The sequence below is a fragment of the Sinohyriopsis cumingii genome, chromosome 6, assembly GCF_028554795.1.
Source record: "Sinohyriopsis cumingii isolate HCF-2022 chromosome 6, ASM2855479v2, whole genome shotgun sequence".
NCBI lineage: Eukaryota > Metazoa > Mollusca > Bivalvia > Unionida > Unionidae > Sinohyriopsis > Sinohyriopsis cumingii.
Window position 1 is genome coordinate 41,975,752 of NC_142966.1, and position 15,164 is coordinate 41,990,915.

A 15,164-nucleotide genomic window follows, 5' to 3' on the forward strand; every position below is an offset into this window, starting at 1 on the left:
TAGTTTGAAATAACATTTTGTGCACTTAAACAGGAAAAACATGTCAAGTTGACTTTACTTTAATATGATCGTGTGCCGCTGAGGAAACGAATACAGATAAAGTATAATTAATTTAGATTTATAAATGAAACAGATATTGAACAACAATCATCAAAAATCACCAAGAATTATCTCCCATTGATATTCTTGGTAATAGCAATAAAAATACCTACTCAAATAATTTTTGACGACATCAGGAATGAAAGTGTTTACCGCATGTATGAATATATGAATTACACACGTACACTTTACAAAAAAAAAAAAAACAGATGGCGTGGTTTTAAACCTATATATATATCCATGGAAAATATTGGTATGCTAAGCGTACGTCTACAGGTAAATAATATCATAACTTTTAAGTGTGTAGATTATTTAAAGAAATGTCCAAAATGCAATTAGCTAAATATAAATATTCTCATAATTTAGGTCACATGGATCCCGTTTTCATTTGGAAATAGATCATTCGTCAAAGAAAGGAGTTGCTGCTAAACTAAAGGAGCTAGATCATGAAACAATCACAGTGACCTTATTTGTCAAAGTTGAACCAGAGTCTTTATACATGTCAAGAGTGATGGATATGTTCAAAAATATCATCAGATAACACTTGTATTGATGTAAGGGAGAAAAACCCATGAGTTACAGAGTGATACAAAAATCTCCATTTGCTTCCAAAGTAGATCACATAGAATTGCTTTTAATTTCAATTATTCAGCACCGAACGGAGGTGGGGTGACGAATCCGCCGCCTCAATCCTCCAAGCGGCTGTAAAAAAATATTTGGAATCATGCAATAAATTCATAGAATTGTTATATCATGTACATCCAATGTTAAAGCTGCATCGTTTGCACCTGAAGACGGCCTAGTATAGTTTACTGTCTGCAAAGTTTTGCACAATCGGTAAACATGATTTGTAACTGTCATTGACGCATGAATTACCACTCCAGTTAGGTTGTATATTTCAACATATTTGCTTAAGAGGATTCGCTCACATCATCTTAATTTTTTTCTTAAATAATGTACATTTATGACTTTCATATCGAATGTTTCATCGGCAGTAAACCAAGAGACTTTCAGGAGCATTGGTTATAGTGTACATTACACGATAATACAGATCATGTTCATTTTCTGATAACGTTGATCACATTATTAATATAAAGTTTAATTAATAACACTTTATGCTGAAGAAGCACCGTTTAAGGTTTATAAGCCACTGCAAAATGTTCTAGTCCTACAAAATCACGTCATGCTCTTGTCGAGTAGTAGGTCGGTTCCATAATCGATACTTTCATCATTGGTATGTATGCGATAGTAAGACTTACTATCGCTAAATCTTTGCGATGGTATGCTGAAATTTTTAGATCTATACAATAAAGACATGTCTTACAAGCTGTTAGATCTATTCAACAAAGACATGTCTTACAATCTGTCACATTTTTCAACAAAGACATGTCTTACAAATGTCAGATCTGTTCAACAAAGACATGTCTTACAAGCCGAATACTGCATGAGCGAATGAGCCACTGTATATTATGATAGCTGCTAGTGTTTCGGCTAGCCTATCGGATATAGTAGGAGAAAAGTGGAGTTTATTATATTTTGCCATTTAAAAACATCGTTTTGTTTAATATAATGTAACCATGTAACAATTAGACGTTGGACAAACATCGGCCCATAATCAAATGTCAGCGTTGAAAGCCACTTGTTCAGTCACCGTTGTTCATCAATTGTAATTCAGACTTTGGTAAAACATTAGTTGGGTCAATGTTGTTCTACAACTGTAATGCAGACGTTGGGATATATGCATTGGCACACAGCTGGGTCAAGGTTTGCAAAGTTCAAAATGTCTTGACCAAAATGACACGTTTCGCAATGTACAAACAACCGTGGCTTCTTTAATTGACGTTAATGTATAAATAATCATCAGTTATTTAATTGGCATTCAATTTATATTCCTCCTATAAGATCAGTTTTGTTTTCCACTTTTATCGTGAATTTCGCCAAACATTCACTTGACTCCATAGAAGCTAAATACATGGAACTCGTACATGAAAAGGAGTACCTGTTTACAGGATTTATTATCGGCTGATCTGTTTTAAAATTGAACTCTATATTTAATGTAATATTGTTCATATTGTTTCATGTAAGTTTTACTTTTCGCTATTGAATTTAGAAGGTGTATATTTATATATAATTTGAATATCATACACGGCACATAACTTGGAAAAATGTTTGTGGAAACCAGAAGAACTGTTTTTACTATTCAAGCATGGAATTGAAAGAGTGGTTAATTTGGACTATCTGAATAATACTATTGTAGTTATACCTAAATGAGATGTTACTTTTTACTCATTTATCTTTCTTTTCCTTCCGTATTTGAATTAGCCGTGATGTAATCAATATTTAAAGCATTACACACAGCAATTCACGCAGTTGCTAATTAACATCACATCTGACTTTCAAACATTTTTCTGCCCATTGGCCCGTCGTTGAGCGAACGTTGGCCAAATCGATATAAACGTGTCTCCAGTCGTATCCAAACTTAACCAGTTGACGTTGATCCAGCGTCACGTTGCTCATTATACCTCTATTAAGTCAGCTTAGCTGTTTTTCTCTAACACTTTTGACATTGGGCTGATGTCGTTTTCACACTGTTCTCCGTTCGGATAATGTTGACTAGAAAGAGAGCTAATAAACAAAATGGCGTTGGGTCAATATAATTTAACCACGATTTGCCTACGCAGGAGACAACGCTTGTCCAACTTGAGTCTGATATCTGGGATAGCACCTCTGACTATCCCAAATAAAGATAGAAATGTAACTTTCTACACTATATGCGAAAGCCCAGTTTTGACCTAGCTGTACCGAAAGTAGCTATGTGTATAATAGGTATGCGAATATGGACGTTTTAGTAATGGATCACATCGCTTCGATGTCATATGTCTCTTATGTTAGAAAAGTTATTTTGTCAACATGGTAGGGGTAAATGTCTCTTATAAAATACTATTAAAGAGTTTTTCTCCACCCAAAGAGGATACTGCGTCTTTGCCAAGAATATAGGCATGGAATGTTTTCGTATACTTCGGCGCCTAACAGCAGCTAATATTGTTTCAATTGTCACCATAATACTTGTCTCACATCAGACAAGTGGATCTTATCCACATTACATGCATAGCACATCTTTTGGATGCACCTCGTCTCTGACCTGATAAACTGTGTAGGAGCCACGGTTTCGCAGAAATACAATAAATGGGTATTTCTACTGCGGCCTTATCGGTACTTGTTTTAACCATGCTAAGTAGATAAATATTGGACTTATCCATAAACCATGTCTCTTAGAACCTGATAATATTGTCACATTTGGAAAAACAATCTTGTACTATTTAGACCGTTGTTTCTTCTTTACATTCCTAGTATAACACACATGTGTGGAAAACCCAGTTTTCTCTTCTGTACCGGAGTTTGCTTTTAGTTTTCCAGGAAAGTACGCATTCTAGCTTGCGGTGAGTGCAACGCATATTGACAGTCTCTTATCACTCTATGAAATCCTTCTTCAAACTGGTTGAATACACAGTTGTAGAAGACAACGAATATAATTTAGTTTCATTAATGCAAGTCTAATAATACCCATTTTTTGCAGCATTATTTTCTAGAAATTGAAACATTTGAAACTGATTTTGAGTAATATGTAAATTAATTTTAAATATATCGATCTGACTGCTGATTGTAGGTTCTATATTAAAATATCTATTCTTTATCCCAAGTGAAGTCGGATCATCCACAAGACCTCTTTCTTGTGTTGACAAGCTCCCATTATCTGTTCTAATCAAGGTCAAAGGGATCTATCATTTGACGAACTACGCTGATCCAATATTTACTGTAATCATCGAAGGTCTCGAGTTAAGAGGAATTTTGTTTGCACATTTACAAATAAGCAAATGGTTGAACGTATGTGTTTTTCTTTTACATAGATACTCACCTAGAGGTATAATGTATTCCTCATTTTCCTCTGTAAACTTTAAACAGCTGTTCGAAATTGGGCCCTATTTAATACTTTGTTCGTTACTTTAATAACGTAAATTCAGAAATAAATGGGTCAAAAACAAGGCGAATAGAACGAATGCGCCCTCCATGAAAGTTGATTCGATTTCAAAACGAGTTACTGTAATTTCGTATCAGTGAATCTGAAGATGAGAATTCTTTCAGGATGGAACTATTTGCATTCATTTCTATCCCTCAAACGTTAGGAATTTACAGTGTGTTCATTACCAGTCGCAGGAACACTTTATTTATTAGTAAAATTCTGAGAAGAACTTCATCATAAATTCACACGTTTTCCTGTTGTCAAATATTCTTATGCAATAATTAGGCGATCAATTTTTAAATTGCCATATTAAGTGCCATGTGAGACATCTTTTTCCCACTAGAGTAAGATCTCAATTACTCGAACATCAATAAATCGAACATTCGTCATCATTCAATTGGTGGGTTTATACAGGTGCAGACCAGTAAAAATTGCCCGCGAACTGTAACACTCGAATAAACAAAACACTCGAGCACAATAACGTTTCTCCATGCATTTCAGTTTTTAAAGTTTATTGATTTTACAGCAATTACGATCGACAACATAGATTTTTACAAAGTCCTGGCATAGCAGTATTGAGCCTTTTGCCTTGATTCAGTATGGATTTAAAACCCTACCTACTGTGACAATATTAAATTCTATATTCTTTTATGAATGTATCCGCTTTAACTAATAGAGTGAATAAAATGTTCTGTGTCCATAATTGACGTATGTTGTAAAGGCTTCTGACTATGAAGAAATTTCATCCAAATTATAATTACAGGAACACATCAAACCTTCATACAAATATAGCAGCAGAAAGACTGCGTTTCATTAACGAAACTATGTACAGTTGAATTGTTAATATATTGGCTCAAGAAACAAACCTATATAGGTATGTCTATATATTTCACGTTTTGGAAAGATGCAAACATCTTCTGAAGTACAAAATGTCACCGCTTATAACATGTGCTGAACATCGAGTAATATAGTGTGTTTACCATCGTCCATACTTCTAGCTTGGTGAATAAGAAAACGAAACTTGACGTCCATTCTCAGTTTCTGCAAAGTGCTAATGCAATATTTTTATCTTTGCTAGTGTGCAGAATAACGTATCTGATGCACAATCATGAACATTTCTCTTTTCCAAAGACTCTGTTGATCTTAACAGATTTCCGATTGAAATAGCAATTTTATATTTATCGATAACCTAAGCGACATGGCAACGGTTACTCTTGTTTCAGTAATAAGCCTGATGGGAAAGAATTTTAATGAAATTTTCTTTTGCATAAATAGTTATAATGTTATTCATCAAGTCATTTGATATTACACGTGTTACGTATATAAAAGTATGGCATAAGTATAACAGTATATATAACACAGTAGTCATGCGCTAAATTTAAAATATCGCCATACTTACGCGAATTTTTACATTTAATGTCATATGTCATCTTGATCCCAGTGCCAGTTTTAACGATATAAAAATTATGACGTGACATTAAAGTATTTCAACCTACATTAATCACACTATTCTTAAGCAAATATAAATTTTACTGTAATTCGTATTATTCTTATTTGTATTCATATCCTTATAATTATGGTCATTATCATTATATTACGTTCCACTTTCGTTTTGTTTTCTATCGGTTATGACATTTGCTTCTGTTCCAAAACTATGAACGAACAAGCGGATCAAGTGACCCAGGGTAATACAGAGATAAATTATACTACCACAAACCCTCTTGAAAAATGGCTCGAGAGTTCAGAACCGCTTTCCCTTCCCATCCCCCTGAGAATAGGGAATATCTACTCTAGGGTAAGGTATCCGCATTAAGCCAACACCCCCGCCCACCCAACCAGAGAATGACGCCTTTCGTTTCCTGTAGAGGAGAACATTTCGTCTGTCCCAAATTCAAACCTCCTCTGGAAGAACCACTTTAGGATTTTCTCTTGCTTTTGCTCTGGAATCCTCTGATGGGAAGGTGAGTTGACTGTAATGAGATATTGTGTTCAAGTAATAATCTGATACGGTCATATTTCAATTAAGAAAGTTTCTGAAAACGAATCATGAGCGACATGTTTTGAACTTTGAATGCTTGACATTCTTAAAACAATATGCTGACCTTATTTTTTTTTAAAATATTTAATTTTTTATAGGTCTGTCATTTTATCAACCTTTCAAATTTATTGTAACAATTTCGAGCTTCTTTCAATTTTAATCTTGTTCGAATATGGAGTGAATGGGATTTTCATGTTCAAGTTTTTATTAAGTTTTCCCTAATATGTATAGAACTAAATTTTTAATTTGGCATTCTTTAACAATTTTATATTAATGGAGCCACACCTACAATATTTGCCACCAAAGGGTACACTCAGAATAAAAATTGCCTTGATCGTCACTTTTTCCTTTCTTTAAAAATTATTTTCAAAAAAACCTATATATACATTTTTTAGCAGTCATCTGTATCAAAATGCATTGCTACTTTAAAATGTCCTGTTCAGCAACGTTTTTAAATTTATTGAAAGACATAAACATTTAACGTTTAGTGTGCACTCAAGTCGAGGAGTTGTGTCAATACAGGATTGGGCCTCAATTGACGCATTAACACCAACAACGCATCGTTTACGCCGGTCATAAAACAGACATGAAAAGAAAAGAAAGCAAATTAAAAAGAATACAAAGTTGATTCACTACAAATATAAAATGTTGAAATTTAACAAATGTGAGAACATTCAATATTTGAAAGTACGCAGTGTTAAAATAATAATAATAATAATAATAATAATAATAATAATAATAATCATGATGATAAAAAATAAATAAGTAAATAGATAAATAAATAAAGAGGAATTAGCTTGTTGAAAATTGGAAAAAATAAAGAGATGGACTGCACGTAAACCCACTCGAAAACACTTCCAACATCAATATGCTAGTTCAACACATTTCGTGGTTTTATTTTTACTTAATAATGCATTTTGTTTTCACGACGTGCATAGGATCGTCAGTGGAAGGCTGCATTATGCACAAAATAATTTAATTATATTATAATATTAATAATATTTAGTAAATGCATATATCGATAGAACCTAATGTCATCAGTTGGAAAACACATATATAAACCTACTATATTGTACATATTAGAGGTGGTATAAATCGCGATCCTGATACAAAGTTTCGACATTGTGATTAAAAAGAAAATATCTTTATATAATCATATTCATCTTCTACATTCACGCTATTTCTCAGTCCGTATATTTCACATTGTCACCTCTTCCTATACCACATTATCTCCATGATTCTCTTCTGAATCCATGTTGAGATAAGAGAAATCAAAATCACGCCTGATATAATAACAATGATAATAATAATAGTAACGCAGATGATGACGACACTAGTAATAAATATAATAGTAGCAGTAGTAATAGTTGCAATAGTAGTAAATTAGTCGAAAGGACATTCATTTGAGTGAGAAACCAAAATGTGCATATACTAGGAACTGAAAATTTAGGTTAATTAAGATTCTATTGAGAGTGAAAAAAATGAATTCATCAGAGTTTGACTGTCAATTAAGTTGTAAACCTTAGTCAAGGGTACCTATATAGTAGTATGCGTGTTGGTATCCTCAGTCAGTACAAGGCCTTAAACGAAGTCATGCGCATAAAGACATTCATAAATAGCAGATGACTTCAAAACTATTAACTGGCTTTTATTAAAACAGTATCAATTAGTAGATATCTGTCTGGTACTAGTCTAAACCTGTATACTCTCGTATAAAAATATATATATACTTAAAACCGCCATATAAACTTACACACAAACCCATGACACTATTATTTCTCTCTCTGTAAAGTGTTCATGCTTTCTTTTTCATAATGGCGGCTCAGTTTGGAGTTGAGAACGTCCATTTGCATTTAAAAATATTGATATCGTAATTTTTTGTACGTGACCTACAAGACTTGATTCACCGTGCACTTATGTTAGTACCTTACCATCGTGTTGCCTCACAGACTGCATACAATATTTATGTTGTTTTGGTATAGGGAAAGGACCTGCATGCAGAGAATGTGTCCTAAAATATTCGTTTCAAACAACCTTTAAAATAAATATTCGCATTAGGATATTTTGGATATAAAAAGGATATGAAACATTGGCTGTTTATAAGTAGTAAATATCTGAAACTTCAGTACAAGTTGGTGAGATTGACGTCAAAAAAGAGAAAGGTTTACTATTTTAAAATTTATTATTTATTTTACTAGCTTTAGGGTATGTTTGCTGGAAATGACACTATGTCGGCTAGTTGACCACATCTATTTGAGGTGTCATATGTCTTGGACACATGATTGAGAGTACACTCTAACAGTCTTTGATGGTACCGATGATATAAATTATTTCATGAGAAGTACTTGAAAAAGTCTTGAAACGGGGTGGTACAGGGATGGACTTTCTGTCAAATGTAAAATATTAGATGATTTGTAATTACTCAACGAGCCAACAACAAACTTTCCGTATCATCCTGATACCATGATGCCACAGCCGTATATATGCGATCCTATCACCATTCAATTTGGCAAAATATACCCTAACTGAAATTACTCCGAAATGGTTTCGTATCAGATCAAAATGTAGGTACATACATTGTCCATTTAGAAAAGTTGTAGAAGCATGGAAGTATGAAATTAGACAGGTGCATGGTGAACACCGAAGGTCAGAACATTTCTCCACATGCAAAATGTGGAGCTCTCACATAGAAATGAATAATGTAACGCGTCATTGTTCTTGAGAATATGTTTGTACTGAAAACGATATAAATTACGTGTCAATTCAAGGTATAAAAGGAATCTGTTACACAATGAGCCACCACAAAACTGCTGGAAGCTGAGTACCCACGTTGTCCTATTGAGAAAGAAGGAGACACTATGCAAGCTGTCCTCATTGTAACCGTTGTAGGCCTTGTGGCCATTGCAGGTGAGAACGATATCTCTCTTTCTTTTCTCTCTCTCTCTCTCTCTCTCTCTCTCTCTTTCTCTCGCTTAAATTATAGAAAAGATAAATGGTGCGTGCTGGTTTTACTTTAAACTGTATATAAGGAACCTAAAATGAATGATCGTTTTGTGCGAAATTCATGAAACGATTTATATAGCCGCCATAATTTGCGATGTGAAAGGACAAAGTTTTAACCGTTCCAAGGTTATTAGAAATAGGCCTAAAATGCTCATGAGAAGAATCCTCAATAACCTGAAATGAAATCGCAAAATGCAGTGTATATTTTCAAATTTTAAAATCCTGTCTGTCATTCTGATATTCGGGTTTTAGTATACTTGTTATTTGCTCCTTATGGCTGTTTTAAAGATGTTTTATTTCATATCCCCTTATTATCAGAAGAATAATAAGTGAGGAGGATAACTGAATTAAATTTATCCTTGATATTATAAATTAAATCTTATAGTACTATAGTAGGCAGCGATATTAAAATTTGATAAAAAACATATTTGATTTCGAATGACTTATTTGCTGTTATGTTGATATTTTATGGCTAAGAATGTAAGTATATTACGGTAATCACATATTTATTAACAAAGTACTTATTTATTTTCCAGCCGGAAATCCGGTTTGTTTGTGCACCATGGAGTACATACCGGTATGTGGGCTGGACGGGAAGACGTATGGCAACCATTGCGAAATGGATTGCAAGTAATGTCAATATACAGCACTTAAACTTATCAATATCAGTCTATGTGTATCTTTCTTTATGTCTAAATTATGTGCGAAAACTTGTCATGTTGAATGTGATAATAATTTGCCACAATTTGTTCCTAAAAGGTCCCAATAAACATTATGGCATACTTTTTCTAAATGTTGATTTTAAACTTATCAGATAGGTATTACAAGTGGAAAGGTGTTAGAAATACATTTTCTGTACATTTTATAGTGGAGTTAAATTGGATCACACTGGACCCTGTGACACACCGAAAGAGCTCGCTTGCCTGTGTCCTCGTATTTACGATCCCGTTTGCGGAACTGACCATATTACCTATGTAAATGAATGTGCAATGAAATGCAGGTAAGCAATGAGGAGGTCATCGTTATGAATACGTGTGTGCCAGGTGAGTGTTTGTGAATGTGCATGAGATTCAGTCAGGCAAGTGAAAATATAACAATTGACAAGGTCGCAGGACAACACATATATAGCCAAGTCATAATTTCGGAACCGGCAAAAACTCAGTTAACACTGGACAATGGAAGAAAGCTGCATGTATGTGGTCGTCAGGCTTTAAACCACAATGATGGCAGCTATCTGTAAAAGAGTTTGGGTTACAATAATATCTTAAGTGATTTTGCTTATCAGAAAAAGAACAGAACTGTAAATTAGTTCCAGCTTATTACTTCAGCCTGATTGTACAACTTGCACATTGTTTTCTTCTTTTGACTCTTACTTTCTAACAGATGTACTGATGAAATTGAAGAAATCTACAGCTTGTTAATAACATCTCGAATTATATTCATGGTAAAGTTTTCATCTTCGCCAGCCACGGTTACCATTTATTAACCTATATACACCTTAGCGTTCGAATTGCATTGTCCTAGCGACATCTATTGGATTTCACGAGTTTGCCTCCATTAGTATCTAACTCCAAATAACCAAGAGTGTATAACAGTGGCGTATTGTGGATCGGCCGAAAGTGGTGTATATAGATTGACACATCGGAACCATGGTTAGCGAAGAGTGGTTTTCATTGGTACAAACATTTTGTTCTCTAGAGTGTCCTAATGGTTCACAAGGGCGAGTGCAAGGTCGAGAGATATTTGATGGTTGCATATGCCTTAATAAAAGTAAATAGTTATTTTCTTATTTCAAATTGTGTGTTTAGTTATTATTATTATTGAACTTTCATTTCAGAGGTGTTGCATTGGCCTACATGGGAGAGTGCAAGGTGAAGAGGGCTGCTGAGAATGTCTGCATCTGTCCTTTCAACTACGAACCAATGTGCGGCAAGGATGGCAAAACATATGGAAACACGTGCGCCATGAAATGCAGGTACGGGTTGAGTCGAAAAAATTCTCTTTTCCTTCTCAGCAAATACTGGAGTGAAACTCTAACCCTGTTGTAGTAGGTTTTCTTATTTGATGTCGTGAATTCAGTTGAATGGCCTAAAATAGAGGATATATATCTTAAGCAAATAGGTGCAATCTTTGACAAGTGTTGGAGTGTTATGCAAGCAGTGATTTAGAGTTAAGCATGTTCATATTCATCCATGTTTGTTGTTGTTTCTGTCAAAGTTTCAAAATTATTAGCACCTTTTCAAGATAACATTGTTTCAAGATGTTCGTTTTGTTTTTAATTCACAGCTATATTCAGTTGGGTCGTTATCATTTGTACACCTTTCTACGTCCCTTAAACCATATTTTTTGGCAAAGATAATCAAGTACTGTTGAGGGGTCAATGCGATAATGTCTTTTCACGGTCTTTTTTAAACATTTCCTTTTTTAGTTATTTCTAGTAATACCAATCCCGTCTTTGATGTCCAATACATACGAGTTGTTCAAATTTGCAACTAATACAACCAAATGTTTACAGTATCAAATATAGCTATTGAAGGGAGCTTTCCTGTAGTAGACTTTGAGGTTATTTCACACGCATTATAATTAACATTTTCAGCGGTGCTGAGTTGGCTCATGAAGGAGAGTGCACGGCGACAAGTTCACCTGAAAACGTCTGCATCTGTACCATGGAATACAGCCCCGTTTGTGGCACAGACGGTCACACGTACGGAAACCAATGCGCTCTCAAGTGCACGTAAGCTAAATGCTGTTCAAAGATGTTACAAATGATATCGATTCTTCTTTAAGAGAGCTTCCTATTTTGAACTTATAAAATTAGTCCGCATGTAGAAGAAGACATGTCGAAACTAACATTCGCTATAATTCCTATGGCTAATTGAACCTCATATATCGTTTGCATAATGTCTTCCCGCTGTACTCAAAACGGACAAATCTTTACTCTTGTTTTCTCAAATGAATATGCTACAATGGTAGGTGATTTGACGGAAAATACGTAAAACCAAGATCAAAAACCTATGGAGACTTTCGTCTTCTAGTAGTCACCTAGAACTAAAATACAAACATGGGACAACACATGCGCAAAAAGCGGATATTGACTCTTTATTTATGCAATATTTCTGCTTGATTTCAAAAGCACGAGATTAAACATGTCCTGGGTTTGTTCTGGGACCAATGTAAAGGAAAACAACGTTCAGTATACGTTTTGACATATGTTGGTGTATGCTTAACCTTAAATAACTAAATAGCTATTTTCTTTTTTCAATTGATCTGTTTATGGGTCATTGTTGAACTTACAATTCAGAGGTGTTGCATTGGCCCACATTGGAGAGTGCAAGGTGAAGAGGGCAGCTGACAATGTTTGCATCTGTCCTTACAACTACGAACCAGTGTGTGGCAAGGATGGCAACACATATGGAAATAATTGCACCATGAAATGCAGGTAATGGCTGAGTCACATAAGGGATAAAATTATAATCTCACGAACGCATGATGGGACGAACTTTCAGCTCTGTTGTGGTAGATATCGGTTGCTAATTTAATGATTGGAATTCAGTTACGCGATATGTATGGTACTTTAGGACAAAGGTAGCTATGTACAGATACCTGTCAATAACACGTACTGTACCTTTTAATTGCTTTAGGAACTCTAAAATTTTCTGTAGTGCAATAATAGACATTAAAGCTTAATAACTATTGCTTGTAAAAAGTACCTTGTAAATATCCAGTGTATATTATCGTTAAAGATAAACATTCTGCGAGAGACAGAACATATCATTTTGAATAAGATTTAAGATGTCGATGAAGACAGAGCTTAGCCTCAAACTCAGGTTCTTGCATGACGAATAACAATGACCTTTTTCTGATTCATAGAATAATGCTAAAGAATCACATCATCTTCGAGATGATATGCTCTATCTCTCGCAAAATAGTTATCTTCACTTATATATATATATAAATCCTGACGCTTGTCCAGTCCTTTGCTGACTGTATTACTAAACATGTGCCTTGTTACGCTCAAAGAACAAAACAACACAGGAGAATCATACAAGTTTAAGCGCTACATTTTTTAATTTTGATTTGTCTTAGCTGAATGAAGATGCCACCGTGCAGCACATATCTCACTCTACAAATATCATGAACGGATTGAATTATTTGGCCAACTGATGGTCGATGAATGTCTTGTAGGCTGGTGAACATCTGTGATACGTTTGATGATAATCCAATGGTGCAACCAATATTACACTTATTAAATGCATATTAAAACAATCCATGACAATGGTACGTAATAGCATTATAAAGACAAACATTCTTAAACTCAAGCCAAATTACGCCTTCCTGTCATGTGACATTCATCCATACATGCGGCAAATACATATTTTTGACTTAATTTCAGTGGCACAGTGCTGGCCCACGAGGGTGAATGCAAAGAAAGTGTCCCCGTCATCAAGGAGACTGAGGAAGCTCCTTGCATCTGCACATTCATCTACCAACCTGTTTGTGGCCAAGATGGACAGACTTACGGAAATATGTGCAACATGGAGTGTGTGTAAGTATTTTGTAGTCATGGCCACTTTTAACATGTATGAGCTCATATACATACGTAAGCACGCATGCACGCATGATGATCATGCATGTATGTAGCTAGGTAAGTTAGTAGGTACATGGAAGAGTAACAGGAGACGAATATCGTACACTGCCCGATATGACACATCTTAAGCAACTGGCCAGTCGGACTAAAAGTGTGATGCCACTATGATCTTATTATTATTGGTTAAAACTCATCCTGCAGTTTCCAAAAAAAGCATTGTGGAAATTTATTACGTTTGTAGTTATAGGGGGAATATTTGTTAACACATCAACATTTAATCTACATACTTGAAATTGGTTAGAGCGATTTCTTAGTTGAATTTCCTACACGTCAACAAGACGGATCAGTATTGACGGACAATTACGACTGCAGTAGAGGCACAAAAGTAACGACAGTCGTAGTCCTTTCCAATTCCATTTATCTGTTTAGCCCTGATGTTAAACGTTTGAAGCTTTGGTTGTTAAGAGTCACGACTTTTGGAAATATGTCACTTGAACATATGGAATTATTCTTTAATGCTTATCATACATATGTAAATTATATGGCTGGGACAATATAGATGAAAATTATTGAATAATAAATAATGTATTTTTTTCAGGCACGTGAAACTGGCCTACATGGGTGAATGCAGAGCAACTACCTCAACTACCATCAAACCTGTCCATTGAAAAACAAGAGAACTGACAAGGATGTTGCCTATTTTTCTTCGAGAAGAGTCGATTGTGGACTGAAACTATATATGCACACATTGTATAACTATATGTGATGTATGTGATATATAATTCAGTTTAGTTTGGAATAATTGATAATTGATCGATATTGATATGATTTAATGTGAATAAATTGTACTTGTAAATTTACGTCTTAGTGTTTTTATTCAGATATGAATGAAACTAAACTGAATTTTGTAAAACAGCGTATATTAAGTAAAACAATACAGTATTAATTTCGATAAATCAAAATACCGCAAGTCTACATGTTTCATTGGAATTTAAATGTTCAGAGTTTTTGATCTCGAAGTTGAAGGAAGATAACACACGGAGCTGAATAAGTTGTTCAAGTGATGCCGAACTATTAGTGATAAAAATTTGCGTTATCGACGTTTCAATGTGTGCAAATCTGATGATACGAAACAATTGAGATATTAAATTTCAATCACCCTCACCAAGTCTTTTGTTGGTGTTTTCTTCTTTTAGTTGTTGTTCCCAACAATTTATCTTGCTTCATGAAACACTTTCATATCTGGCTATATATTGTAAACAAACTGCTGATCACGGAATGCAAGTGGAAAATTCCAAAATTAGATATGGTATTTGATTTTGAAATCTTTTTTCAGGGCAACAGTGTTATCAAGATTAGAAGGAACCAAGCTTCATTTGATAATGAAAGTTATTTTTAAAACTTTTTTCTGATGG

The 15,164-nt window shown here is 34.4% G+C and overlaps 1 protein-coding gene across 1 annotated transcript in view; it reads left to right on the forward strand.

The window, feature by feature from the left end:
- The window catches only part of LOC149796786 (uncharacterized), a 42,660-nt gene that overhangs the window by 11,619 nt on the left and 15,877 nt on the right, over nt 1–15,164 (forward strand). Inside the window, exons 2-8 of the mRNA XM_089960647.1 lie at nt 9,698–9,791; nt 10,030–10,161; nt 10,999–11,136; nt 11,758–11,895; nt 12,463–12,600; nt 13,555–13,707; nt 14,348–14,415. Coding sequence (XP_089816773.1) covers nt 9,698–9,791; nt 10,030–10,161; nt 10,999–11,136; nt 11,758–11,895; nt 12,463–12,600; nt 13,555–13,707; nt 14,348–14,415 — 861 coding nt within the window. The remainder of the gene's footprint in view (nt 1–9,697; nt 9,792–10,029; nt 10,162–10,998; nt 11,137–11,757; nt 11,896–12,462; nt 12,601–13,554; nt 13,708–14,347; nt 14,416–15,164) is intronic.